Source organism: Monopterus albus, unplaced genomic scaffold, assembly GCF_001952655.1.
Source record: "Monopterus albus unplaced genomic scaffold, M_albus_1.0 scaffold117.1, whole genome shotgun sequence".
Classification (NCBI taxonomy): Eukaryota; Metazoa; Chordata; class Actinopteri; order Synbranchiformes; family Synbranchidae; genus Monopterus; species Monopterus albus.
In genome coordinates this window covers 979,952-1,007,214 of record NW_018127997.1, presented here as the reverse complement: position 1 = coordinate 1,007,214, position 27,263 = coordinate 979,952, and the positions used below count along the sequence as shown (strand labels likewise).

The 27,263-nt window shown below is 39.7% G+C and overlaps 1 protein-coding gene across 2 annotated transcripts in view; it reads left to right on the top strand.

The window, feature by feature from the left end:
* Positions 1–26,590, top strand: part of mtr (5-methyltetrahydrofolate-homocysteine methyltransferase) — a 45,224-nt gene extending 18,634 nt beyond the window's left edge. For both annotated transcript variants that reach the window (XM_020611747.1, XM_020611748.1), the window contains 24 exons: positions 233–294; positions 911–978; positions 1,076–1,155; positions 1,500–1,612; positions 1,707–1,847; positions 2,856–3,041; positions 3,113–3,292; positions 5,540–5,656; positions 6,063–6,203; positions 6,747–6,836; positions 8,748–8,900; positions 10,247–10,354; positions 13,447–13,547; positions 14,527–14,594; positions 16,078–16,198; positions 16,567–16,648; positions 16,852–16,950; positions 19,575–19,650; positions 20,710–20,865; positions 21,419–21,618; positions 22,656–22,856; positions 22,996–23,188; positions 23,854–23,966; positions 25,244–26,590. In XM_020611747.1, coding sequence (XP_020467403.1) covers positions 233–294; positions 911–978; positions 1,076–1,155; positions 1,500–1,612; positions 1,707–1,847; positions 2,856–3,041; positions 3,113–3,292; positions 5,540–5,656; positions 6,063–6,203; positions 6,747–6,836; positions 8,748–8,900; positions 10,247–10,354; positions 13,447–13,547; positions 14,527–14,594; positions 16,078–16,198; positions 16,567–16,648; positions 16,852–16,950; positions 19,575–19,650; positions 20,710–20,865; positions 21,419–21,618; positions 22,656–22,856; positions 22,996–23,188; positions 23,854–23,966; positions 25,244–25,333 — 2,939 coding nt within the window. In that variant the 3' untranslated portion in view covers positions 25,334–26,590. The remainder of the gene's footprint in view (positions 1–232; positions 295–910; positions 979–1,075; positions 1,156–1,499; positions 1,613–1,706; positions 1,848–2,855; positions 3,042–3,112; positions 3,293–5,539; positions 5,657–6,062; positions 6,204–6,746; positions 6,837–8,747; positions 8,901–10,246; positions 10,355–13,446; positions 13,548–14,526; positions 14,595–16,077; positions 16,199–16,566; positions 16,649–16,851; positions 16,951–19,574; positions 19,651–20,709; positions 20,866–21,418; positions 21,619–22,655; positions 22,857–22,995; positions 23,189–23,853; positions 23,967–25,243) is intronic.
* Positions 26,591–27,263: the final 673 nt, after the last annotated feature.

The following is a 27,263-nucleotide window of genomic DNA, read 5'->3' as shown; positions in this document are numbered from 1 at the left end:
CAGGAGTCTGAAGTGGGAGTGCGGGGGGTGGGAAGTGTCATCAGCAATGCTGATGACTGTCCGGGTGAGGCGGGTGTTGAAGATGTCCGTAAGGGAAGGCAGAGGGGTGCAGAAGTTACATTCAGTATAAAAACACACACGATTCACTTTAAATTAACTAGTTGCGTCATACTTCGAATCATGCAGGATTATGTAATGATGTCATGATCTCTGTGCATTCATTTTCTTTTAGGTCTTCCCAACACATTCGGAGGGTATGATGAAACTCCAGAAGTAACAGCCTCCAATTTAAAGGTTCTTTTCTGTTCTCCTATTTATTTGCCCAGCACTGAATTATCATGATGAATTTATTGAGAAACTGAACCTTGGGCTCCTTCAAAATGTATTTAACTTAAGTGCTCTGCTTCTGTATTTTGCCTTATAACTTCCTGTTTGTTCATTCATGACAGCATGTATTATCTTGGTTGGTGTGTGCAGCTTGTGATCATCTTCTGTCTGCATTTAGCAAATATTGCACCAGTTGTACAATCAAAAGATATAGAAAGATATATAGTGTTAAAAAGATCTGAGACTTTTTGCCTCAGTAGTCTTACAAACACTGACCACTCATGGTTCCTGTTTCCCTCTACTCTTTTTTCCCCTTCCTTCTGAGAGTGAGATGAGAAGATGTTATTAAGTTCTTATCTGTGTAGTAAGTGCAGAGTTGGAGTCACAATATGTTTAGCCTAGCTTAGCATAAAATAAGAAAGCAGAGGAAACAGCCTTCTTGGCTTTGTCCAAAGTTCAAAATATATCTACATTATGGTTAAATTCTAAATGAAATTGATCAGTATATATACTGATGCAACTTAAGCTAACCCTGGATGGCTCTTTGCTGCAGCTAAGTTTTTGTCTTAACTTCTGTCTGCAGGCATTTGCTATGGATGGACTAGTGAATATTGTGGGAGGCTGTTGTGGGACCACTCCAGGCCACATCAGGTCACTGTCATGTTTCTTACAAAAAAATATTTATTTTAAGTTTCATCTGGTTTTGAAAGTTTAAAAACACCTTTCCCTTCTCTTCTTTTTCATACAGAGCCATATGTGAAGCAGTTAAACACTGCCAGCCAAGAGCTCCTGCTAATGATATCTATCAAGACTACTTAATGATTTCAGGTATTAAAACCTCCTCTTACCATTTGTTGTAGAACTTGACATAAAGAAGTCCTGGTTGATGCCTTTATTTGTTGTTGCATAATACACCCCGGCTGTTATTTGTTGCTCATACATTTTTGAATACTTACTTTTAGTGGAGGATTTACAATCTTTCAGATCAGGTGAATCTTCAACATGTTTCAAATATGTAAACAAATGACAGTCTACATCCAGGCATGAAAGTTTATTCAAGTTTTAATATTTAAAATGAAAGACTGATGCCACTGGAATGCTCCTTCTCTCTGCCAGTCCCTTTCTAACCAAAACACAGGACATCAATGACATGACTGAAAATTGATTTCTAGGTTTAGAGCCATTTAGGATTGGCCCTTACACCAACTTTGTAAACATTGGAGAGAGATGTAATGTGGCTGGGTCACGCAAATTTGCCAAGCTGATCATGGCAGGTGACTATGAGGTAAGACAGAATTTCAGAAAATATTTTATTTATTTCAGAGATTGCAGTTAAATCATAAACACAGTGCTGCATTATTTATCTCTTTGTTGTCCAGGAGGCACTAAGCATTGCTAAGACCCAGGTGGACATGGGAGCCCAGGTCCTTGATATAAACATGGATGAAGGGATGCTGGATGGGTCAGCAGCCATGGCCCGATTTTGTAACTTCATTGCCTCTGAGCCAGATATTGCACGGGTAGGATTTGTAGACAGTGCAAATTAACACACCTATTTTTTATTAAGTTGAATTATGCTTCCTATACTATCATCTTAGCACTGTGCAGGGAGTGGGCATGTCTTTGCGCATACAATTTCATGCCCGGTTTTGACATCACAATAGGCACAGTTTCAACCCTGCTCGCTCTCGAGGCCAGAGATTCAAAATTTTATATAGTTAAAAATGCTGCAAAGGTTCATTTTAGTAATTTTTCAGCAGAGGAATACCTCCGCCATCACCCTGAAGTCATCTCAAAGCTCTCTTTTCCTCTGTCAAACCAGCTCTTTGAGGTTGTGGCTGTCAGATGAACATGAACATATGAGCATTTTAAAAAGACAGTGACACATATGATGAGGTAATGAATTAATGCCAGAGTTTATATACGGTAATAAGTTATATAAACTGAGTAAGATTTAATTTCACTTCGTACAATTTCAACAATAATTTATTCACTGTCCTGTAAGCACTTCTCCATTTTCAATAATATCCAGCCAAAATAATCATGTACGTCTGTAATTTATTATTGACCTATTATTTATAGTCCACTCAGCAGCTGACTGTGGTGCTTCTGTCAACTGCTTGGTTATGAAATAGCACAGAGCAGCGGCTCATGCCATACGATGCCCCAGTACCTCGCAGTTATTGAATGCATAATAGCATAGCTGAAATGCCAAGATGTGTCAGGTCAGGTGGCAGCCTCTGAACTGACTGTCTCACCTTTCCATGATTTTCACCTTTAATATTATTATTCTCTAGCCTAACATCCACACTTAAATCAGAGGCTACATAAAATCATAGTTGTAAGCATGGACAAAAGTAGGACCTTGAAACTAAATCACTTAAAGAAGGCCATGGGATATGGGCAATAGCTTAAAACATCTAGTAAGTGAACCTTGTGTTTAGAATATTTTGGCAGTTATATTGTTAATATGTATGAATCCACTCAAATCAAATCAGAGAGACTGAGCTTCTCCTTCTTCTGCACAGGTTCCTCTGTGTATTGACTCCTCTAATTTCTCAGTGATTGAGGCTGGGTTGAAATGCTGCCAGGGGAAGTGTATAGTCAACAGTGTCAGTCTGAAGGAAGGCGAGGAGGAGTTCCTGCTCAGAGCTGCCACAGTGAAGCGTTATGGAGCTGCTGTGGTGGTCATGGCCTTTGATGAGGAGGGACAGGTAAGGAGATGAGTACACACACTCTTACACAAACACCCCATGTATTCGTTGAGTGATTCTCTCCTCTCTAGGCCACAGATACCAACCGCAAAGTAGAGATCTGCAGTCGAGCCTACAACCTCCTTGTCAGCAAAGTGGGATTTGACCCCAATGACATCATCTTTGACCCCAACATCCTCACAATCGGTACAGGCATGGAGGAGCACAATGACTATGCTATCAACTTCATCAAGGCAACCAAGCTTATCAAGGTAATAAAACTGTCACTCCTGACAAGAATTAAGATGAACCAAATTGAGCCAATTCCTGTCACATGAATGAAAGTTTGTAATTTTATCCATCCCATCCTTTATGGTATCTTAACACAAAATGCAGACACATTCCTTTTATGCAACAACTTAAAACCAACATTTATGCAAACATTAATGTCTAAAGACCCTTTGTTACCTTAGACAAGGAGGTTTTGTTTTTGGTTCTGTGTGTTGGTTAGGAGGATTACAGATAAATGGCTGAATCATCAGCATACTCGGTACAGACACTGATGGGGACCAGCACTAGAAGTGATAAGATTTTGGTTGAAAAAGGTTAAAAAAACAACATCTTGTTAGGACCAGTAGGTCCAAAGGTTAAATAATAAGGAGTTGGACTCAGAAAGCAGACATGAGTCTAGTCTACAGGGCATTTACTAAGACAGTTACACCAGTAAGAGGTAACTGTGGTGACTGGCAGAGGCAGATAGGATGGACTGATGCTGAGGACGATGGAGCCGAGAGATGGAACACAGGGAACTGAGTTGAAGACCTGGAGAGGCGAGTATGCTGCGGGAGGGTCGGAGACCCAGGAGGAAGTCCAAGCTGATGGTCAGAGCTGAGGTGGACCAGAGTCTCTGGGCTACCATGTTGGAATGAGCCAGGCAGGCTGAGCTGAGGTGGAGGTAGCAGGGTCAGTGCCCTGTGAATGCCCTCAGCCCTCTGAGAAATAAGCAGGGGAGAGGAGCTGGCAGGTGAAGGAGGACAGGGAGAACCATTCAGGCTTGGTGGATGGTCAGCGGTCACATTTGTAGGGTAGCAGTGTCTATCACCAGACTAAATTTCATTTGGATTTGATCCGGATTCCTGATCTGACTGCCATTTGAAGTTAACATTGAAACCCCTATTTAATGCCTATTTTCTGCCGTAACAGAACAGACAGAACCCTGAAAATATTCAGCTAAGATGCACAGTATAACTGCTATCATACCATAAAAGATGATCAGGATCCAGTCCGAATCAAGGATTTTAGGACACATTTTGTGTTGTTCTGGATCAAATATTTCAGAAGGGACCCATTTGTGTGAGTGAATGTTGTGCCTTGGTGGGGGTACATGCGCTGTCTGAGGGCTCTTGTTTCCTACAGTTAGACTTTTATAACTCTCATGCTACTCAGCAGTCTCATTTCTAATACCTGTAATAACTATATAATTTATGGAGTTGTTTTTTTTTTATTTCTAGCTGAATTCAGTGCAAGAAAAGACAAGCTTGTTCAAATTCCTGTCTTACCAATGTTTCCATACTGTTGCCTACCAACTATTTTATTTCAGTACTATTGTTGTTAGGACATCTTGCCCAGTTCACACAGCCTAAAAAGGCTGTTTGAGTGTTAAGTCTTAGGGTTTAGGGTATTAAGTTTTGTTTAGGGCTTGGGTACGGATTGGGGGTAAGTACTGTATGTACATAGTGTACAGTTGCAATCAGAAATATTCAACTCCCAGTCACACGGGGGGTTTTCTTAGCTGTCCTGACTAAGTTGCTAAGGGCCCTTGATGAAATTTTGGGCTGTCTTCCATGGTCAGGCAGGTTTGCAGCTGTTCCACAAGTTTTAAACTTCCTTATAATACTCCCAGTTGTGAAACTTGGAATGTTAAATCTTTCGGAAATCTTCTTATACCCTTCAGGTGTGATGAAATAATCTCCTCTCTCAGCTTTTGTGGAAGCTCCTTTGTCTTTCCCATCATTGCAACTTACCTTGAATACCGTTGGTTGGGGTTTATACTGTATATGCAACACAGCTGGAGCAAATGAAGGATCATTATAGAGTTAACAAAGGCTTAATTATGATTCAACTCTACTTTAGGCCATAAAAACTGTCAGAATGCTTTAAACACAACAATATTATTATAGGGGTTGAATAATTGTGACATGGCTATCTTAACTAAATATACTGTTAAACACAAATAGTATATTGTGCATTTGTATTAATTTTATGTATCACTCAACTCGTAAAGAAGTCATCCAAAGCAAAATCTTACTCTTTGAAAAAGTCTTTAATTGATAAATCCTTACAATCTTTGGGGGTTGAATATTTCTGATTGCAACTGTAGTTGTGTTAAAGTTAGGATAAGGGACTAGGGAATTCTTTATGTCAGTGAGCATCCTCACGGTGATAGAAAGACAAATGTGTGTGTGACATTGTGAGGACATTTTGGTTATAGAAAGACAAATGCATATGTGTGTTTGTAGGAGACGTTACCGAGAGCCAGAGTGAGTGGAGGTCTATCCAACCTATCCTTCTCCTTCAGAGGAATGGAGGCCATCAGGGAAGCTATGCATGGTGCATTTCTCTACCATGCTATCAAGGTAAACACTGATGTCCACATGTTTCAGTGTCAGCACAGTTAACATTGTACTCAGCAAAGAAACAGCTGAGATCTGGGAGCATGGTGACAAAGTTTAATACGTGAAGCAATGTGTGGTCAGACGAAGGTGAAAACTATTTACAGATTAGCTTAACCACCTATTTTCAGGTCAAACTGAAAGTGAGTGCTCCTGAAATGAACAGAAAAACATTGTGCATTAGGTCAGAACTGAGGCAGGAAGTCTGGTCTGTAAACTGTGATGGAACAAATGTTTAATGAACTTCATGAGTGCAATATTAACGGTAATTGGAGAAATGAATAAAGCTGTTATTCTTTAAGATTGTAGTAGGGTAGAAAACCTGTCTGTGGATAATAACAGTCTCTCACTGTTCTCTGCCCTGTCCCAGGATGGCATGGATATGGGGATAGTGAATGCTGGCAACCTCCCGGTATATGATGACATTGATAAAGAGCTGCTGCTACTGTGTGAAAACCTCATCTGGAACAGAGATGCAGATGCTACTGAGAAACTACTGGCCTATGCACAGGTAAACACATATACAGTGTCAAATATAACCACTACATCCAGCTGATGTTGCTTTATTTTGGTTAACAGATAGTGACTTTACTGTTCTTGTTTTTTTTTTTCTTTTTAAAAATAATTTGAAACACTGATTTTAGAGGTTTTAACATTACTATATACAGTTGAACATAATAGCCATAACAAAAACAGCACAGTTCTCAGCAAGAGTTCAAAAGTCCAAAGCATAAGCCACTGTTGGGAGCATTCCCAGATCCATGTGTACACAGTGTGAGCTATGACAGCCCCCAGGTCATAGAGGCAATGTCAGGTCCCAGGCGGGATAGAAAGGACTCCCATGTCTTTGTGAAGACATTGTCCTTTGATTGTATTGTGTGTAAGGTTGTCCAGGGCCACATGTTCAATTACAATCCTGTGCCAGGTGGTTATCTTCATTTTTAGTAGTGCTATGCTTCCTAGCCACAAAATGGGGAGATTAGTCCATCTTTCCAGATCTAGTCTGATATGTTTAAAGATGTGAATGAAATTAAGTTATTACTCTTTTTAACAGAACCAAGTAAAAGGAGGCAAGAAGGTGGTTCAAACAGACGAGTGGAGAAAAGGAAATGTGGAAGAGAGGTTGGAGTATGCTCTAATCAAGGTAAGATATTTGATAGTTAAAGATCAATTGGAAGTGGTGAACAGGGCCTTAATCTGGGTGCCAGAGACACTCAGGTCTTTATTTGGGACATGTTCATATTAGATATAGTTCTAAATTTCTAAGTTGTGCTATTAATACCAACTCAAACTTTCACCAGCTTTCCATGTTATTTTGATAAATTCAGTATAATGTCCATTTGTTCATGCTCCTTATTGGTCTAACAACAGTCATGTGAAGTGTTCATCTTTAGCCACTTTTCCCTGAGTTATTGGTTTCCGTGAATGAAACACAGTGTCAAATATAACCACTACATCCAGCTGATGTTGCTTTATTTTGGTTAACAGATAGTGACTTTACTGTTCTTGTTTTTTTTTTTCTTTTTAAAAATAATTTGAAACACTGATTTTAGAGGTTTTAACATTACTATATACAGTTGAACATAATAGCCATAACAAAAACAGCACAGTTCTCAGCAAGAGTTCAAAAGTCCAAAGCATAAGCCACTGTTGGGAGCATTCCCAGATCCATGTGTACACAGTGTGAGCTATGACAGCCCCCAGGTCATAGAGGCAATGTCAGGTCCCAGGCGGGATAGAAAGGACTCCCATGTCTTTGTGAAGACATTGTCCTTTGATTGTATTGTGTGTAAGGTTGTCCAGGGCCACATGTTCAATTACAATCCTGTGCCAGGTGGTTATCTTCATTTTTAGTAGTGCTATGCTTCCTAGCCACAAAATGGGGAGATTAGTCCATCTTTCCAGATCTAGTCTGATATGTTTAAAGATGTGAATGAAATTAAGTTATTACTCTTTTTAACAGAACCAAGTAAAAGGAGGCAAGAAGGTGGTTCAAACAGACGAGTGGAGAAAAGGAAATGTGGAAGAGAGGTTGGAGTATGCTCTCATCAAGGTAAGATATTTGATAGTTAAAGATCAATTGGAAGTGGTGAACAGGGCCTTAATCTGGGTGCCAGAGACACTCAGGTCTTTATTTGGGACATGTTCATATTAGATATATTTCTAAATTTCTAAGTTGTGCTATTAATACCAACTCAAACTTTCACCAGCTTTCCATGTTATTTTGATAAATTCAGTATAATGTCCATTTGTTCATGCTCCTTATTGGTCTAACAACAGTCATGTGACGTGTTCACCTTTAGCCACTTTTCCTTGAGTTGTTGGTTTCCGTGAATGAAACGAGATATATATCAATAGTACTTTATTTAAAAATGCAAACATATAGTAATGTAATGCAAATATGTTCCCTTACCTGGGTGGGGGGCTAGAGCCATTCCCAGCTGTCATTGGGCGAGTGGTGGGGTCCACCCTGGACAGGTCGCCAGTCTATTACGGGGCTGACATGTAGACAAACAATCACACACACTCACACTCACTCCTACAGGCAATTTAAGTTCCAGTCAACCTACGCTGCATGTCTTTGGACTGTGGGAGGAGGCTGGAGTACCCGGAGAGAACCCACACAGGCACAGGGAGAACATGCAAACTCTTCACAGAAAGGCCCAGGCTTGAACCTGGAACCTTTTTCTGTGGAGTGACAGCACTGCTCTGTTAGCTTAAACATTCAAATTTCAAAGCAATACAGCTGTAATGTTATTTCTTTCTCTCATATTCAAGATCAGCAACATAGTAGAAATTATCATCAATCTTGCAGCAAGTACTAAGTGAAGGGTGTGAATGCTTACAATACTTATGTAAATGGGACTTTTCATCTTTTTTTAAAATAAATTAAGGAAACACTCCAAAAACCTGTTTTTATCTTATCATTGTGAAGTATTTAATATAGTGTGATATATAATTTAAAAAAAACATAATTAGCCCCATTGATGATTCATCTGTTTGCATTTCTTCTCTTCTCTGCTGTAATGTTCCAACCTGTGCTGCTGCTGTGCAGGGAATAGACAAGTGTATAGTGGATGATGTGGAGGAGTGTCGTGCTCTGGTTGACCGCTACACTCGACCACTTCACATCATCGAGGGCCCCCTGATGAATGGCATGAAGGTGGTGGGAGATCTCTTTGGAGCTGGGAAGATGTTCCTGCCACAGGTAGGATGGTGCTGGTTACATGTATTTCAGTCCCTCTGTGGTCCTCAGGTGCTTGCATTGGGTTTTGCACATTTTCCATCAACATGGCCTGAACTGTGATGAACGCCGTTTTTGTTCATGTGAAGAGCAGATGAGGCAAGAATTAACAAGAGAAACATAGGAGCCACTCTGGGGTGTCACTCATGTACAATTATAATCCAAACACAGATTTTACTGGAGTCCCAAAATTGTAAAAATAGTCCATCTGTCAAATCTGCAAGACATGAAATAGTTTCCACCTCAACTCTAAGTACAACCTGAATAGTAAACACTACCAACAACAAACATATACACGACTACTAGAACGTATCCCTCTGCCACAGCCCAGCATAGAACTACAGTACTAACCAGGAAAAAGGGGGACACAAAAGGGAAATTTGTCTCAAATGGCCTGTAACTTTGAAAAATACTGACTCAAATTAGCTTAGTTAGGACAGCTGAAGCCGAATTTGAACCTCAGGGGGACTTTGGAATGAGTTTTTGCACAGAATGAGTTGTGTATTTTGACCTTCATTTTTTTTTTTTTACAATGCAGTCACATTCCAGGGGGAAGCATTCAGGGTCAGTGTGGAGAGTAAGAGAAATGACAGTGACTAAGACGTATTCTCACATACTTAGGGACATGTCAGTATTGTTTAAACACCAACTTAAAAACTCCCAGACTTTTCCTTTAAGGGCATTCCCCCACCAGGAAAGTCCTTCCAAACAATAAGCATGTCAAACGGTTAACTAACTTATAAGAAACTAAATATCAGTCAGCAATCGCCTAGGACATAGAGTATGTGTCAAACTCAAGGCCCATGGGCCACATCCGGCCCAGCGTACAATTACATCCGGCCTGCGAAATCATTTTATAAATCTTTTTAATGGCCTGGTGATATAAAGCACCGATAACACACAAACTACAATCCCATAATGCAGTGCAACATCTGCCTTACTGAACGATAGGCTACCTGACATGAGATATTTTTATGGAAAGCAAAATATTTTAAGTTATTTTAAGTTTAAGTTTATTTATTTTGGAATAATATTGTATCCTGTTTGTTTCGATTCATATTTATGTTCAAAAAACGTTTAGTTTTAGTCTGTTCAATAAATGTTTATCCTGTTCGGCCCATGACCTAAAGTGCGCTTTGAGTTTTGGCCCCCTTTGCGATTGAGTTTGACATCCCTGTCCTAAAACAAATCATACATGACTTATTTTTAAGGTACCCCAAATTTTACCAAAAGCACACATATCTCAGTTCTGTTTGGATTAAATAAAACAATGCTCAGTATTTCATTTCAGCATTTTTGGGTGTATCCAGGTAATCAAGTCAGCTCGTGTTATGAAGAAGGCGGTGGGCTACCTGATTCCTTTCATGGAGAAGGAGAGACAGGAGATGATGGCATCAGCAGAGTCAACTGAGGAGATGGTCAGTTTCAACTGAATGTGAATACATTTATTGTATTATTTTAATGTAACTCATTTGGACCAAGATATTTCCACAAAGATTTAAGAATGCATCCTCGAAGGAGATTTTATATATATCAATCTTGACCCACACGCAGAACGGGGCCTAGACACAAACCCTGCTGCTGACCCAAAGCTTTCATTTTACAAGAGGGTGGAAACTACAACTGAACCGTGTGACCTCTGTGATTGTAAGCATCATCACTCACTATACTCACACTTATATGAGGATCTCCAGCACCTGAAAACTGAAGTCCTAGTGTTGTAGTCAAGACGAGAGTGTGTTGAAACTGAGACAAGACCAAGCCTTTAAGAGTTTGAGACCAAGTCAAGACTAAGACCGCACTCATTGCAGTTAAACTGAATCTGATAGTTTAATTTTAGTGGTTAACCAGTGTTTCAGTGACACTAATAACACTGTATAGGAGTGAAGTTATTTAATGTTTTCCAAAATTCCCAAAAATTAGTCGAGCTGTTGTTTTTTTGTGTTGCAGTATAACCAACAAGAACCCCTTGATACAGTATGTGAAGTGAGTGTGGTGACTCTACACTGTAAGAGGGTTATTGAATATTTTTCCAAATAAAAATTCCCCACAACTATGCAAAACATTAGCAGGCCTACAATCAAATTTAGTTCAGCAATCAGGGGCTTCTCCTGTTGATTATACTAAAACAGTTATTTAGGTTATTTAATATTTTTGTTGTAGGCTTTCTTTTTGGTGTTGAACTTTGTAGATGGTCCCTGCACACTGGTCTCACAGCCGACTACACAGAGACCAGTGTTTCTTGTTCAGTGAGTGCGTATATGTGGGTAAATCTTGGAGGAAGGCTCATTTTGATGAAAATTGGGTTGTAGGTTGTTTTCTACATTACGGTTGGAAAGAGGCAACGTTTGTTTTGACAATGTTTCACTATGATTTATTGATCCAAGAAGTTGGCATCTGTGAATATCACTGCAGCTTCGCTCTAGTCCAAAAACGACAAGCAGAATGTTTGTTGTTTTTTACATTCAGAATAAGAATCAGAATAAGCCTTACTGGTCAGGTGTGTTGGACACACGAGGAATTTGACTCTGTTACAGTGGCTGTCAGTCTACATGTACAGTGTTCTTCATAAGGCAATGAGGAAACAAGAAGGAATGTGCATTTAGGAAAGAGATGAAAAAAGAAAATAGAAGTACTTATATACACACAGGTGGAATTTTCCAGGTAGTGCACTGTTGCTCTGTTATACAGTCACTGGTTCAGTGTTCATCAGTGTAATGCAATGGGGAATGAAACCGTACTTGTGTCTGATTGTTTTGGCGTACAGAGACCTGTAGTACCGTCCAGGCGGGAGGAATTTAAACAGTGTCCAGCCATGAGGTGTACAGGTCTTCCGTGGAGGGCAGGCTGTCATTGATGATTCTTTCTGCAGTCCTGACTGGCTTTTGGCATCTGTTCCTGTCCTGTTTGGTTGCTGAACCAAGCAGTGGTGGAAGTGAAGAGAACAAACTGAGTCCCCTATAGAACTGTATCAGTAGCTCCTGAGGGAGGTTGAACTTCCTGGGATGGCACAGGAAATACATGCTCTGCTTGCCTTGTTGGTGATGATGCTGATGTTAGATGTCTGCTCTTATGTCCTGGGAAATTATGGACGCCAGAAACTTGAGGGTCTTTACTGCTGATACAGTGCTGCTGAGTATGTTCTTTCCACAGTTTTGACTGTGTTCAGCTCCAGGTTGGTGCGAGTGCACCACAGGGCCAGCTATTCAACTTCCTGACTGTGTGCAGACTCGTCACCATCTCGGATGAGACAGATGACTGTTCTGTTATCTGAAAACTTCAGGAGTTGTGGAGGGGTCACCTGACGCACAGTCATTGGTTTAGATGGAGACGAGCGGTGGGAAGAGCACACATCCCTGGGGGGTGCCTGCACTGACTAACCAGGTGCTGGATGTGATTTTCCCCAGCCTCACCTGCTGCTTCCTGTATGTGAGGCAGCTGGTGTGGGCATAGTGGACACAGTGAGCTGGGTCAGTTTGGAGTGGAGGATGTCCGGGATGAAAACACTGAGCTGAAGCTCACAAAAAGGTCCCATGCATACATCCCTGGGGAGTTGAGGTGTTTTAGGATGTAAATCAGTGACATATTGACTGCATTTTCCACTGACCTGTTTGCCTGGTAGGCAAACTGCAGGGGGTCCAGCAGGGGGTCTGTGATGCCTCTCAAAGCACTTCATGACCACCAATGTCAAGGTAACAGGGCATCATTCTGATGTGTCCTTTTTATGTTTGTCCAGCTTAAGACACTTGGTGTGCCTTGGTGTTGATATGATAGGGAAAACCTTGGTAATGATGTTAACAAATAAAACCGACAGTACACAGGCACTTTCCCCACAGTTGTGGTCTTGACTGGTCTTGACATAAAATCCTGAGTCCGCTTTGTCCGAGGCTAAGACAAGATTGAGTAGAACTGTGGTTGATTCCTGAACTCTGTTACTACACTCCCCTTGCCCTGATGTTTCGATCTGCACCAGCTTGAGCCGACTCACTGTATTGAATCTAATGAAGACTATCCAGCTCTGCCAACATGTAGTAAAGACCTTGACAAATCCTCAAAGTCACTGTCTGAGCCAGCTCACCAGGGTGCTGACTGGGTTTGAGCAGGTACCAGGCCTAAAATCCCTTTGTGGAGCTCAATGCCTCAGTCAGGCTGCCAGTCTGAACCACTGTGGACCAAAGTGGGGTGATGCCAGAGTAGACCGTCTGGTGCTGCAGTCTTACAACCTCAACTGGACCTCTCACAACGCCTACCCAATTCTGGCAGGTGATGGTGATCCACTGAGGACCTGGCTATCGCTATAGATTATTTCACAGTTTAGGTGTCATTACAGCAAATTCACAGTCACATTTTTAGAAAATCGAGACTATTTAGGAACTTTGAAAAGAGCTTTTTCTCCTGATCTAAATGTATCCCAGAGAGCATCATTAAAACAAACTGTGACATGCATAAATAGTAAACAGCCAATTCTATGGTCCTCCACTTCCCCTAATGTTTTCTCTTTGTTCCATAGGATCCCTATCAGGGCACCATAGTTCTGGCTACAGTGAAGGGAGATGTCCATGATATCGGCAAGAACATTGTAGGTGTGGTGCTGGGTTGCAACAATTTCAGGTAAAACTGGTTGGCTACTATGTTTGAATGGTTTTCCATATGAAATGTTTTACTCTGCATTAGATTATTTTTCCACCACACAGTTCCCAGTATATTCACAGTCAGTCAGCAAACAGTGTAAAAATACTCAAGTAAGTCCTGCATTAAAAACAGTACTAAAAAGTACAAAAGTATTACTATCAAAGCCTACTTAAAGTACCAAAAGTACTCATTATGCAGAATGGCACATTTAACATTAGTGCGTATCATATTATTAGATTGTAATTACTGATGCATTATTGTGTAGATCACATTTCATGTTGCAGCTGGTAAAGTGGGAGCTAGTTTTAATTTGACTTATTGCTGGGTAGCTTGTGATCTCATTCTGACTGAGCTATATTCCACTTGCTGAAGACCAAACTAATGGCAGAGACTCCACAACAAGCAAGAGCAGATTGTGACTGCAGTAAATGTCTGGGAGAGAATCCCTAATGAAAAAAGAACAACATTTTAAAAACAGAATTTCCATGTCAGAAATGTCCTGTTATGACAGAAACATTGTTCTCTGTGTTAGCTGCCGTGCATTTTTTAAATAACTCTTGACAAGACAACAGTCTCTTCGTTAAAAGAGCCAACTAAACATATAGACTCACCTTCAGACAACTAAAACAAATGAAGCTCTTCAACTACTGTATATCTTTTCAAACAGATGATTCCTAAAGTCATAGAGTAATGAAACTTAAAATGAAATTATTGTTATCATCATCACCCTCATCAACAATACCAAAATAACAAAAACAACACATGCTCTTCAATAATACTTTCATATCTGCCTAGTTCATTCAGCAGTAGGGTACCAGTCTTAACAGATCACATAAGGATCTTAAAAACCACAAGAAACCTCAAGGCCCACAACACATACAAGAACATGATCTTATTGAATAAATGAAAAAAGCAAAATGCCTGCGTTTCCTATTAAATCTGGAATGTTGTCTTTCAGAGTGATTGACCTTGGTGTGATGGTTCCCTGTGAGCAGATCCTCAGAGAGGCCATCACACGGAAAGCAGGTATAGTCTACAGTTTAGATTGCATGTTGTCTGTGTAAGATGTTGACATGACAGATTTTTAAGAATTGAAATGAGCAAATCCAGAAAATTAGTTGTCATAAAAATAACATTTTAGAAAATTATTCTGCAGCATTGTGGCATGTTGCCTTTTATTTCAAAATATCTATATTTCAAAATATTGCCTTTGATTTTGTGTGGTTTTTATTTCAAAATGTATGTGTAATTCAAAATGTTGCCTTTCCCCCAAAATGTCACTTTTTATTTCACAGTGTTGTATTTTATTTGTTGTATTTGTCTCTTGTATTTTATGCCACCTTTCATGCTAGTGTTCTCAACAGTGCCCATTCCCTTCACTTTTCATTCAAGATAGCCAGCTCCACTTCCCCTCCCAGCATTAGCCAGTTAGCAGCTGTTAACTAGAGCAACATCAATGTCAGTGATTTTAAATCAACTATCTAGCTGCTGTTGTGAATCAAACAGTACACAGACAGAAATGAACATCTCTTTTTATTTATTTAGCTTAAAGCTACAGTAAGCAACCTTTTTCAAATATTTTTGTTGTAGAAATATGCTCCAAAACTTGTCTTAATGTGGAGAAGTGCTGTCGAAGTCTCCTGTGACCCAGACTCATTGAACAGCACTTGGCAGCAGTGCAGTGGTATTACTATAGCCGCTACTAGGTTTTGAGCAGGATTGAGCTCTATTAGTTATTTCTGCTTTATCAGAAAGTTGTGTTGCATTAGATTGGAATTGATCATTAAGGGCCTGTAATGTGAACAAAGTCAATGTTAACAGCAGCTGCTAATGTCAATTTGCTAATTCAAAGATGCCTTGGCACTGATTCTAAAAATGTTCCTCAAAGAAAGATAAAACTCTGAAGGGGAAAAAAGACAGTCTGTGTCTCTCCCCTACCTTAATCTGACCTTTCATCTTCATAGATTTTTAATATTTTTCATAACAGCCTGGGCATCTATCTGCCAGTTAGCCTTATTGTCAATCAGTTTAACCTTTAGCTAGCAATCTATCCATGCAGACAAGTCCTTATCACTGGGGGCTGGAGCCATTCCCACCCGACACTGGGCGGGAGTCGGTGTACACCTTAGCTGGGTCGCTGGTCTGTCACAGGGCTGGTACATAGAAACAGACAGCCACTCACATGCACACCTATGAGCAATTAGATTTATCAGTCAACCTAATTTTCATATCTTTGGACTGTGGGAGGAAGTCAGAGTAACCAGAAAAAAACCCATGCAGGCACTGGGAGAACTTGCATACATAGAAAGGCCCTGGTTGGCTGCAAGGTTTGAACCTAGAACCTCTTGCTGAGATGATGGTGCAAAACCACTGTTCTACCATGCCATGTCTCCCTGCAATCCAGTTTATGTCCAATGAAAATTATTCAAACTATAGTTGCAGTATTAATTTTTAGTTTCTTATAATAGTAGCAGCAATAAGATAATGTGTACTATGTCTGGTCCTGCAGATATCATTGGTTTGTCTGGTCTCATCACCCCTTCTTTGGATGAGATGATTTATGTGGCCAAAGAGATGGAGAGACTGGGCATGACAACACCACTGCTGATTGGAGGTGCAACCACATCAAAGTAAAAACAACACTCATAAATCAAGGATCATGCAGAAATAAAGCTCAGTGAGCAACAAACATTTGTAAATGATAGCAGGTGGAGTGGCAGGGTGATATGATCCACCAGTGAGTTTGGTCCTTATTGTGAAATTTCAAAAGAAGCAGCTTATGATGATGAGCACCACAGTAAACATAGCTGTCTATATCCTCCATAGGGCCATAGAATATTCTAAATTGTGATTTAAATGTGCTTTGGATTACAGTTATTTTATTTTCTAACACAGAGATGTATTCATTCTGTATAATTAGGCACTGTAAGTAGTACTTCTACTGCCCTTCACAAAGGAGGTTGATATCTTGCAGCACTCTGAATGTTTCCTTTGACAGGACGCACACAGCAGTGAAGATCGCCCCTCGCTATAGTTGCCCTGTTATCCATGTTTTGGATGCCTCCAGGAGTGTGGTGGTGGTAAGAACACTACTTTAGCTCAGTGGGACTTTTCAAGGGTCTAAAGTCTTACTGGCATCTTTTTACTCAGCCCTCTGGGCCAAAGAGAAGTCCCTAGCAGACTATTGCCTATATTGTATATTAGAGAGATGTTTAAGTTGCTGTGGTTTGATTGGTCTGTTCTACAGTATGTTTTATTTCCTGCTTGTTTTCCTGTCTGTCAGTGTTCCCAGCTGCTGGATGAGACAGTGAGGGAGGAGTACTTTGAGGAGTTGAAAGAAGAGTATGAGGAGATCAGGCAGGAGCACTATGACTCTCTGAAGGTAAGAATGACTGTTCTACCAGCCCAATAGAGTACCGGTAGCCACTAGAAGAGACTTTACCCCCTGGTTTAGAAGTGTTTTCTTGGATTCACTGACACACATAGGTAACCATACGTTATCAGTATCTTGAACCCTTAACACATCTAAATACAGGCTGTTAGATTCTGCAGCCTGAAGACAAATTAAAACACATTGAGCCCCAGAGCACAACTGCAAGAGAGAAGAATATCTTCTCTAATGTCCATACTGCATTTTCAGACTCATTTATGCCTGTTTTTCCAAAGTGGACTTTTTGCATAAGACATGAAAAAGAAATCTGGTATTCCATCTGGAGTATTGTATTGTTTCCATTAAGGCAGTGTAGGATTCATGCTTCAGAAACAATAAAAATGTGCTACTGGAAGACCCAGCTTGATAAAGATGATAGGATTTTTTTGATGGACAGATAAGATGAACAGGATAAGTCTGGTATTATTGAGTTCTTTTCAGGTCCTATGGTAATGTGTTAGGACATTGTTCAATACCTTCACACTTCCTACCTCTTATCTGTGGCTGTCAGGTTCAAGACCCTTGGTTTCTTTTGAAGATACAAAGGCTTAAAACACCTCACAAACATATAGTTCTATTGATGAAAAAAAGATTTGATTTCCTCAAACACATAGCCACTGTAGTTTCTATCAAACAGGAGGACATAGTGCATTTACAGCAGAATATGTTCAGTCGCAGATTAATCACATTTGGTGTTCTTGTGGGTATTTAACAGTAGAATGTTGTCTCTGGAGTTGAGTCATTAATAAAATACTACATGTGTTTATGGTAATGAGGGAACATGTCACCCACTGACATGGCACAGAGGAATAAAATATAAAAGGCTTTGGATACATGCACAGTACTTGCAAGCAGAAGACAATGGGCGTTGGTCTCGATCTGAACATGGATTTGTTGTCAATAAGAAAAATAAAGAACATCACCAGGCATACACTTTAACGCCAAGAACCTATTTTGATATACAGTATGTATGGCTTTCTTTAGACCTTAATGGAACTACATTACATATTACATTCTGCTCTTGATGTACAATGGCAAGAGGAATTATGTGAATTCTTTTGAATGTCCTGGTTTTCTTCAATAACTGGTCACAAAATGTGACCTCATCTTCACAGAAGTCACATGTATAGACAAAGATAATGTGTTTTAACTATTAACCCACCAGCTGTTATTGTTTTCTTTTTTTAGCACAGCCATTAAGCATTTACAGTTGTAGGAAATTACCTCCTTTATGAGTTGGGGAATATTCATCAAATATTTATCACACAACTAATTTAGCCATTCTTTGCCAATATGGCTGAACAGAGTCAGGCATAATGCTTATGCAAAATTCCTCTTGTTGGCCTGCCAAGAGGAGTTTCTTAAACATGATTATTTTTTGGAGTGAAATAACTTTAAATAAGTGAGGTAGGAAAGAATCAGCTACATTAAGTGACTGGCTCTGTGAGTAAAAGCAAGCAAGGAAAACAGGTGTTTATTACTATGGTAAATAATGTGATTACACATTGGCTGTGGCTCGGGGGTAGAGTTGGTCAACCTGTCTATTCTGACAGTTATTCTCTGAGCTTATGTCTGAATAAGAACTTGAGCTTTCCTTATTAATAGCTAGTTTCTTTTAGTCATTGGCTGAGTTACTATTATTGTAATCTGTTTGGTCAATAAATGCATCAACTATGTAACTACACTATAAATGCAAACCTTTTGGCTGATACACGGTGATGGAAATTTAAATAGACACACGTGGAATACACAGTTAATAGTTTATTTTACTTTAAACACCATGACAGATTTAAAAAGTCATTTTAAAACATCTTTAAATTGGTATTCAGCAGGTTTCTTTATCACTTTTTATGCATGACTATATGTTAATATTTAATCCGTCAGCCTCTCTTTTAAGCCACAGCAGTTGAAAGGTGGCATTGTGCTTTAAGATAAATAATACAACTTGCAACTTCTACCTAATACCAACATCTGCAGAGCTGTAGTGTTACTGTAGATTACACTGGCTTAGTATTAGGCTGCTGCTCCTAATTAACTGACCACAGCATGTACATTTATTCATTCATTCCTATCTACAACACCAAGTCATAATAGACTCAGTAATAATTAATAGCCATAAAATCTAGGCTATAAAATATAGGCTTCCATTGAAATAAGTCACTATTCAGTCTCCTTACTGCAGATGTTGACTCACTACTGGCAGGTACAGCTGTACATGGAGGACTGTGGGTGCAGCTTTCTCAGACACAAAGTCCACCAGAACTTGCTCAGCTTTAAGTTATTACAATTTTGCTTCTACAGTTAGCATGCATACAGTCAACTGTTGCTTTAGCATGGTCATGACAGTTAGCAATTAGCCAACTAGCTCACTGTGATAAACACACACCAGTGGATGGGAGACCATGGACAGAACTGAAATGATTACTTTTCTGCAAGCTTGTTTGTTTGACAAGTGTTTTGATAAATTGCTCTTATTGGCTTTTCACTCACTGAGATGTTAGGTTATAGTTATATACACAGAAACAGATCAAATCTTTGGCTTCCTCTCATTCTCCATTTGCCTCTGTTGTTTTCAGGATCGTCGGTATCTGTCTCTTTCCAAGGCCAGAGAGAAGGGTTTACATGTAGACTGGCTATCTTTGCCCAAGCCAGGTGAGTTGGCACAAATGAATGACAAGCCATGAAATTCACATTCCATCTAAGGTGTGCTCAATCTGTTATGCTAATCTTTGGTGGATTCATCTTTATAACCTTAAAGTGTGATAGAAATGCAAACCGAATTTTGGAATACAATGCACAAGATAATATCCTGTAATATTTGAACACACATAGCAACTTGGATTCAAAGTATTGAAACAAACAGAATATTTATGTGATACTAGGGCTGACTGATTAATTGTTTAAAAAAAATCATGATATAATAGAAAATGTTTTTCAAATTGCTTGGAATGCTTGGAGCTGTAGAACATTAACAGGACTTAACAAGAGCCTTCATCAAGAACTCAATGGGAATGTGGAAGTCAGGAGGCAGTGGAGTGGTGTGGGTGGTCATCGTTTGAAAAATGATATTTTTGCCTGGATTTCAGCGGTGGATCGACACTTGTCCATCTTTTTAGCCTGTCTTCCTGTGCTTGCTGGTGTGTGGAACTGTGGCATGGAGCACATAATTTTACAAAATGAGGCCTTCAACAACGGTCCCTACAGTCAAACACTGTGGAGGTCACTGATGTTTTGCTTTGCTGCTTCAGGAACTGAATGTCTTGACTATGTGTGGCATTATGAAATCTGAAGACTACCAACGAATTCTTTGGCACAATGTAGGGCCCAGTATCAGAAAGTTGTGTCTCCTTCAGAGGTCTTACAGCAGGACAACAGATTTCAAAAAACTCCCAGAAATGGTTCCAGACAATTTGCTGGAGAGTTATGAAGTGGCCAGATCTAAATCCCATAGAGCACCTGTGGAGAGATCTAAGAACAGCAGCTGGGAGAAGGAACCCTTCAAATCTGAGAGATCTGGAGCAGCTGGCAAAAGAAGAGTGGTCCACGGTTGCTTTTGTCTTTTTCTTTCATTTTCTTTAAGCCAAAAAAAAAATCAAATTGATTATTTTCCCAAATCATTCAGCCCTTTGTAATACTATCATGTAAAAAAAAAAAAAAATCATTTCACTTAAAGCAAAGCCAAGTGTGTCCTGTGTTATCTTTATGTTTCAGTGCGTCCTCAGTTTCTGGGCATACGTGTGTTTGAGCGGTATGACCTGAAGAGTCTGGTGGAATTCATTGACTGGAAGCCTTTCTTTGATGTGTGGCAGCTGCGAGGAAAATACCCTAACAGAGGATATCCAAAGATCTTCTGTGACAGTACTATTGGTATGACCTCAGACGCTGTCAGGGATCAATGCTCTAGTTAAACGTCTTACTGTGTAATTTATTGTGACAAAATATTCAAGATATCATAGTGAAAAATACAATTATTCATTTGACTCACATTTGAAAATTTATATTATTATTTAGAAAAAAAGATAAAATCCATCCTGGATTAACATTATAAAATAGATCTTACTATAGCATGTTTCAGGAAGTAAACTACGATTAATTGTTTGAAAAATATAATCATTTTTAATATGGAATACAAATATAAGTTATAAAAACTTGTATATATTGTGAATGCACAATATATTTGTGCAATATATATTAGCACAATTGTGAATGGGTTTTTTTGGAGATGCAAGTAACCAGTGTACCATTGAACAACTTGGGGTGCATGGTGCAGTGAAATCATCTTGAAAGCTGAAATATGTATTCCATTACAAGAATGAAAAATACTGGAAATAGTTAGTCTGCAAAGTGACTTCCATTATTATTGAAAACTTTAAAAACAAAGTAAAACTATGTCTGATCTTGGTGATATTTGTTTGTGCAGGTTTGGAGGCCCGACGAGTTTTCGATGATGCCCAGCGACTGCTCAATCAGATGATTGACAGCTGCAGTCTGAGTGGGCGGGGCCTGGTGGGATTTTGGCATGCCCAGAGTGATGGTGATGACATCAATGTGTACAAGGATGATGTCACAGTGCACAGTGACACCAAACCCATTGCTATATTCTATGGCTTACGGCAGCAGGTGAGCAAATTAACTTGGGTCATTGCTGTAGAAAACTATAAAGGAGTTTGACAAGTTATTGTCATAAAATTAGTCAAAACTTTCTGTAATAGGGTATGAAAAATATTTTAACATATTCTGTGGAGTATTCTCATAATTACATGCTGATGCCATTCAGATTATGGTCAATAACAACGGAATTGGTGGTCTTTAAAAATGATTTTGTCTGACGCATAATAATTTGAGAATTGCTGACTGCTGACATTTATAACAACAATCACAGTAAGTTCTCAGCCAACTTCCAGCTGTTGGGGGGAGTTGCATGCTCATACCATAGACCAGTGATTCTGAAATGGGGTACGCTATACAAACTGTTAGATTTCTTTGACTCAGTTCATCATCATCATCATCATTTGGTTATCATTATATGGCCGTTGGAGATATAATAGCATACAATGATATTTATTTCTTTAAAGCTGAGTCAATATCACAGTTATATTGTAGTAGAGCTGCTGACTGTCATCACTGGCCTTTGTAGTAACATTGTCTTACACACAGGTGTCTTTAGTTTGGTTAATTTATAACAACATGTTATGTATTTATTTGCACTTACCCCCTCGTCAACTGTTCTTAACTCGATTGGTGACGGCACAACCATGCAGAGTTTCTCTCATAGCATCTTGACTCAGATTAGTGGGACAACAGAAACTGCATTTGAGTGAGTTTTTGCACAGAACGAGAGATGTATGTTGTGGCCTTCCTATTTGCAGCGTAGTGATGTTCCAGGTGGAAACGTTGAGGGTCTGAGCGGAGAGTAGAAGTGACGACTAAGGCATATTTTCATGTACAAAGGGATACATCAATATTGCTCTAATGTCAACTTTAAAAATCCCAAAGTATTTCTATAATAAATACATGTGATTAAGAAACTGTTTCCACAGTCAGTGTATCCCTAATATTATGTTTGATTTCCTGGCTTACTACAGACAACATGACCGAGACACATCTTTTTGTTTAAACAGCGTGAATATGTTTGTGTGTGTGTGTGTGTGTTGCAGGTGGAGAAGGACAGCTCTAGTTCAGAGCCCTACTTGTGCCTTTCTGACTTTATTGCCCCTGTAGACAGCGGTGTGGCAGACTACATTGGTCTGTTTGCTGTGGGTGTGTTTGGAGCCGAGGAGCTGAGTCAGCAGTTCCAGGCTCAGGGAGATGACTATAGCAGCATCATGGTGAAAGCTTTGGCTGACCGCCTGGCTGAGGTGAGGTATCTATATCTTTCCAACACATCAGGTCTCCATCATTGCTGCTGTTTTGTATGGTCATTGAGTCATTGGCACTGAATGACATACTAACTGTTTGTACATGGTGTTTCTTTGGTTTCTACTGTATATCTTGTAGGCATTTGCTGAGGAACTCCATGCTCGTGTGCGTAAGGAGCTGTGGGGCTACAGCACCGAAGAAGCTCTGCAGGCCTCAGACCTCCACAGAGTTCGATACCAGGGCATCAGACCTGCAGCTGGCTACCCCAGCCAGCCTGACCACACTGAGAAGACCACCATGTGGTCCCTGGCTGGTATACAGGACAAGACTGGTGAGATCAACAAAAACCATGTCACTGTCATAATCGAACGCTCCCAGAACCTGAGAAAGCAACAGGAGAAAACCAACTGTAACCTGGTTACTTAGTGCAGATGAATGGAATGAACACGAGGTCACAGTGACAGGACAGAATGGGCCGGATAGATGTACGGACAACCTAAAAACATAATGCCTTCAGCCATGGTTGTCACTGGCACAGAGGTATAAAAAGGCACAGATAACACATAATCCAAGGATGTAATGGAGTACACCAATTTTTTGAGGACGCTTTAGATGGTTCTCTTGACTTCATGGTGTGTTTTCAGGGGTAAAACTTGGTTCAAGGGTTAAGGATAGAATTAGATTTAGGGTAAGGGTTGTGTGTAGGCATTTAGTTGTGATGTTTAAGGAATTTTAGGCTAACAACTTGGTTTAAGATTAGGGTGTGTTTAGTGTTAAGGTTAGGCTAGAAGTGGATCTGGTTAATGTAAGTCTCCAAGAAATGAATGTAAGTCAGTGTAAAGTCCCCACAAGGAATGAATACAAACATGTTTGTGTGTGTGCATGCATATTGACATTTTGCATTTTTGTGTTTGTGTTTTGTCATATGGGCATCTGTGCACTTTGCAGTATCCATAGGTAATACATGGCATGTTTATGTTTGGTCTGTTTGCGTAGGTATTTGTCTGACAGAGTCCCTGGCCATGATGCCCGCTGCCTCAGTGTCTGGACTTTACTTCTCCAATCCTCAGGCCTCATACTTCGCTGTGGGAAAGATCACCAAGGAGCAGGTTCAACTAACCATCCACATCTCAAACTTCCATTAAAAACTAGAGACAATACAGGTTTTTGTGTCAGTCCCTCAGACTTCTCTGGACTTACCATTTTCCAGTGTTACAACTGGACTCACTTTTCTGTTGGCATTGGGTTAACAGAATTACAAGTACATTAGTACCACAATCCCCAAATACTGGCCCATCATGTTACTGTATGTGCAGTATTGCAGGTTAACAGATCTGTCCTCTTTTATTTGGATCATTTTTGGCAGGACTTGCTTATTTGGCAAACTATTGCAACAAAAAAATCATGTTATTATTGTGTCACTACTTTATGGTTATATGGTTTTTAATAAATAATAATATAGTAAAATATAGCAGTTAATATTTTTATGACAATATTTTTGAGCCCTAACTTTTGGCTGTTTGGCAGATGATTCACTCCCTCATCTGTTAACTCCATGTTAACTCAAAAGTCGTCTGCAAAACGGACCTGTCTGACCTGTCTAGATGAATTTTCAAGTGCCTTATGAGGCTGAATCCACTCCAATAAGTTTGGGTTCTGCTTGTTCAAGAGCTGTTTGATAAGTTGCTTATACAGCCTCCATTGCCAGCTGGTTGTACTATGGAGTGATCCTTCATGTTCTCTGCTCTTCCTCTGCTCAGCTGTGTGTGTGCATGTGTGTGTGTGTGTGAGAGAGGAGTACGGTGACAAAATTCACTGGAAAATCAAAGTAGGATGGTCTGCATCAACCTGTGAGGTTATGCCAGGTGATGGTTAAGAGAAGCACGGGGTGTACCACCCGTGAGGTAGAGTGTGAATGAAGAGAGCAAGTGATGTTATATAATCATGTTATATAAAGCAGAGAATCGAAGAGATATAAAACGTTAGGCATTTGTGGCTACGCCTTGCACAGACACACAGCAGTAGTCCAGCATCCTGCAGCAGTGTGAGAGCACAGATGCTTGAGAGATCGGACAGTGAAATATTATGGTCCGATGTATTGCAAAAAAAAATATGATTTGAATATAATGGTTGCTAGCAACCTGAAATATGTGTGTTTGAAAATCCACTCATGCATTTAGGTTTAAATAAACTGCAAAACATTATATAATTAATGTTATTAATAATGCCAGTCTTTGCAAAAGGTCAGATTAAGACACTTGATATACTGTATATGCACAACTACACACAGATCAAACCAAACGGAGGAAAGATCTAAACTGGGATTTGACTTTAAGTTGTACAAAGATTGTAGGGATACAAAACTGTTCTCTGTTCTTGTCTTCAGGTGGAGGACTACGCCAGAAGGAAAGAAATGAGTGTGGAGGAGGCGGAGAGATGGCTGGCTCCCATACTGGGTTATGACAGTGAAGCTTAGAGAAAGAGCTCCAGCACTCATCTGGAGTACACAGGAGTTGGAGTAGGACACAGGCAAGGTTTACAGTCCAACCACTCCAGTGTCGCTCACCCTGGGTCTTAAAGTGGACTACACTGACATCTAGTAGTACAGTATATTTTCTTTTCTATAAACATACACTACCTTGTCATTTCAATGTTTTCCTGTACATTTCATGATGGGATACTATCAGGCTTACACGTGGAGTAAAATCACATTACTGTCTCATATAGATGTCTGCAGTAGTATTAAAATGACAAAATGTCAGTTATTTAGCTTAATGTTGACATGATTATTATTTTCACCAGTGAGGATGTCGTCCACGAGATCAGTGCCAATATGACTCCTGACTTCTGGGGATACTTCAGTTAACTGATTTTAACAACATGTTTAAATTTATTGGTTTCTTTAACTAAAAGGATGACACATTTCTTACACCTATGTTTATCTTAAAAGAATAGTTCAGAATTTTGGAATACATGATGATTTGCTTTCTTTCTGAGTGAGATGAGCAGATGTCATGTCTGTGCATTAAGGACAGAGCTGATGTCAGGACATGTTTAGCCAAGCTTAGCATATACTGTAGACTGGAAGTAGCTTTAGCCTAGTTCTGTCCAAAGTTCAAAAGATGGATTTCTTAAATTTGTACAGAGACAGACATGTTGATAAACCACAGTTTATCTGTCTGCCCAGAACGTCAGTGTACCATCTGTGCTGCAGGACAAACAGTCTATGCCTGTTTTGGTCTGTGTTCATACACAGTGGTAGTAAACTTGAGAGCCTTTCTGTGATGACAAGAGTCCAGGAACAGTCACACCCAGCAGTGCTTCAAGTGTGTAAGAACCCTTTATTCAAACAAAATGTGTAAATGAAGACTAAGTACACTGTAACCATTCAGGAAACCGTCCTAGACACATGCTTTCCACATGTTGTTGATTTCAAATAAGATTTAGAATTATATGCAGAAGTGAAAATGTAGGACTTTGCATACAAATTGTAATTGTTTCTATTAATCTTTTTAAAATTATTTTATTGTTCTTGTGTAGGTTTTAAAAATCATTTGTCTTTAGGCTGGTGTGTACTGTCCTAATAGTTATTGTATTTTACCACCGATTGTGATTAATTACTTAAGACACATTTATAAATAATATATAAAGTGATACATTTTTCAGTTAACATTAATTTAAAAACTGCGTTGATGTTCTATTGGTTAAAAAGTTGATATTAAAAAGATTTTTCAAAAGCAAAAGTTCCAAGTCATGATGAGAAGCAAAATTATGTAAAAACAGATTTTCCCCTCCCTTCTTTTCTGCCAATCTACTGACCGTTGTATTTCTACAATATTCTGCTTTACATTGGTGCAGCTGGTGTGACACCCTAAAAATTAATTGGATCAAACCACAGAGCAGTAGCACAGGCTTTTAATGGCTGGCCATCATTTTCAGAGCCTTGTCTGTTTCCTTCCTGTTACATGTCTGCAGAGATTATTTATGTTTGAGGGGCATGGACCGACATCCCCGAATGACAGGGATGACAGTCATCGTCCCCTTTGTGTGCGGGAGCAAATACAACATTTGCGTGTAACATAACTTTAAGATCCCTACCTTTCAGTCAGTCACATGCTAGCATATCTTCTTGTAGATGTAGCCTCAGGGAGGGCACATCGGAATGATCTAACTTCCCCCCATGCACACTGGTTTTCCAAATATTGGTAGGGACATGTCTGTATTGGTAAGGACGTTCCTACTGTCCATATGCAAAACTACGCCCTTGGTAGGATCCAGTGTTCATGCTTGACCAATACTCAGGATATACACTGATCAGGCATAACATTATGACCACCTGTACATCTGTATGTACTGGACTACATTATATTCAGAGGTGTCTGTATATTTTTGTCCTGCCTATTGAC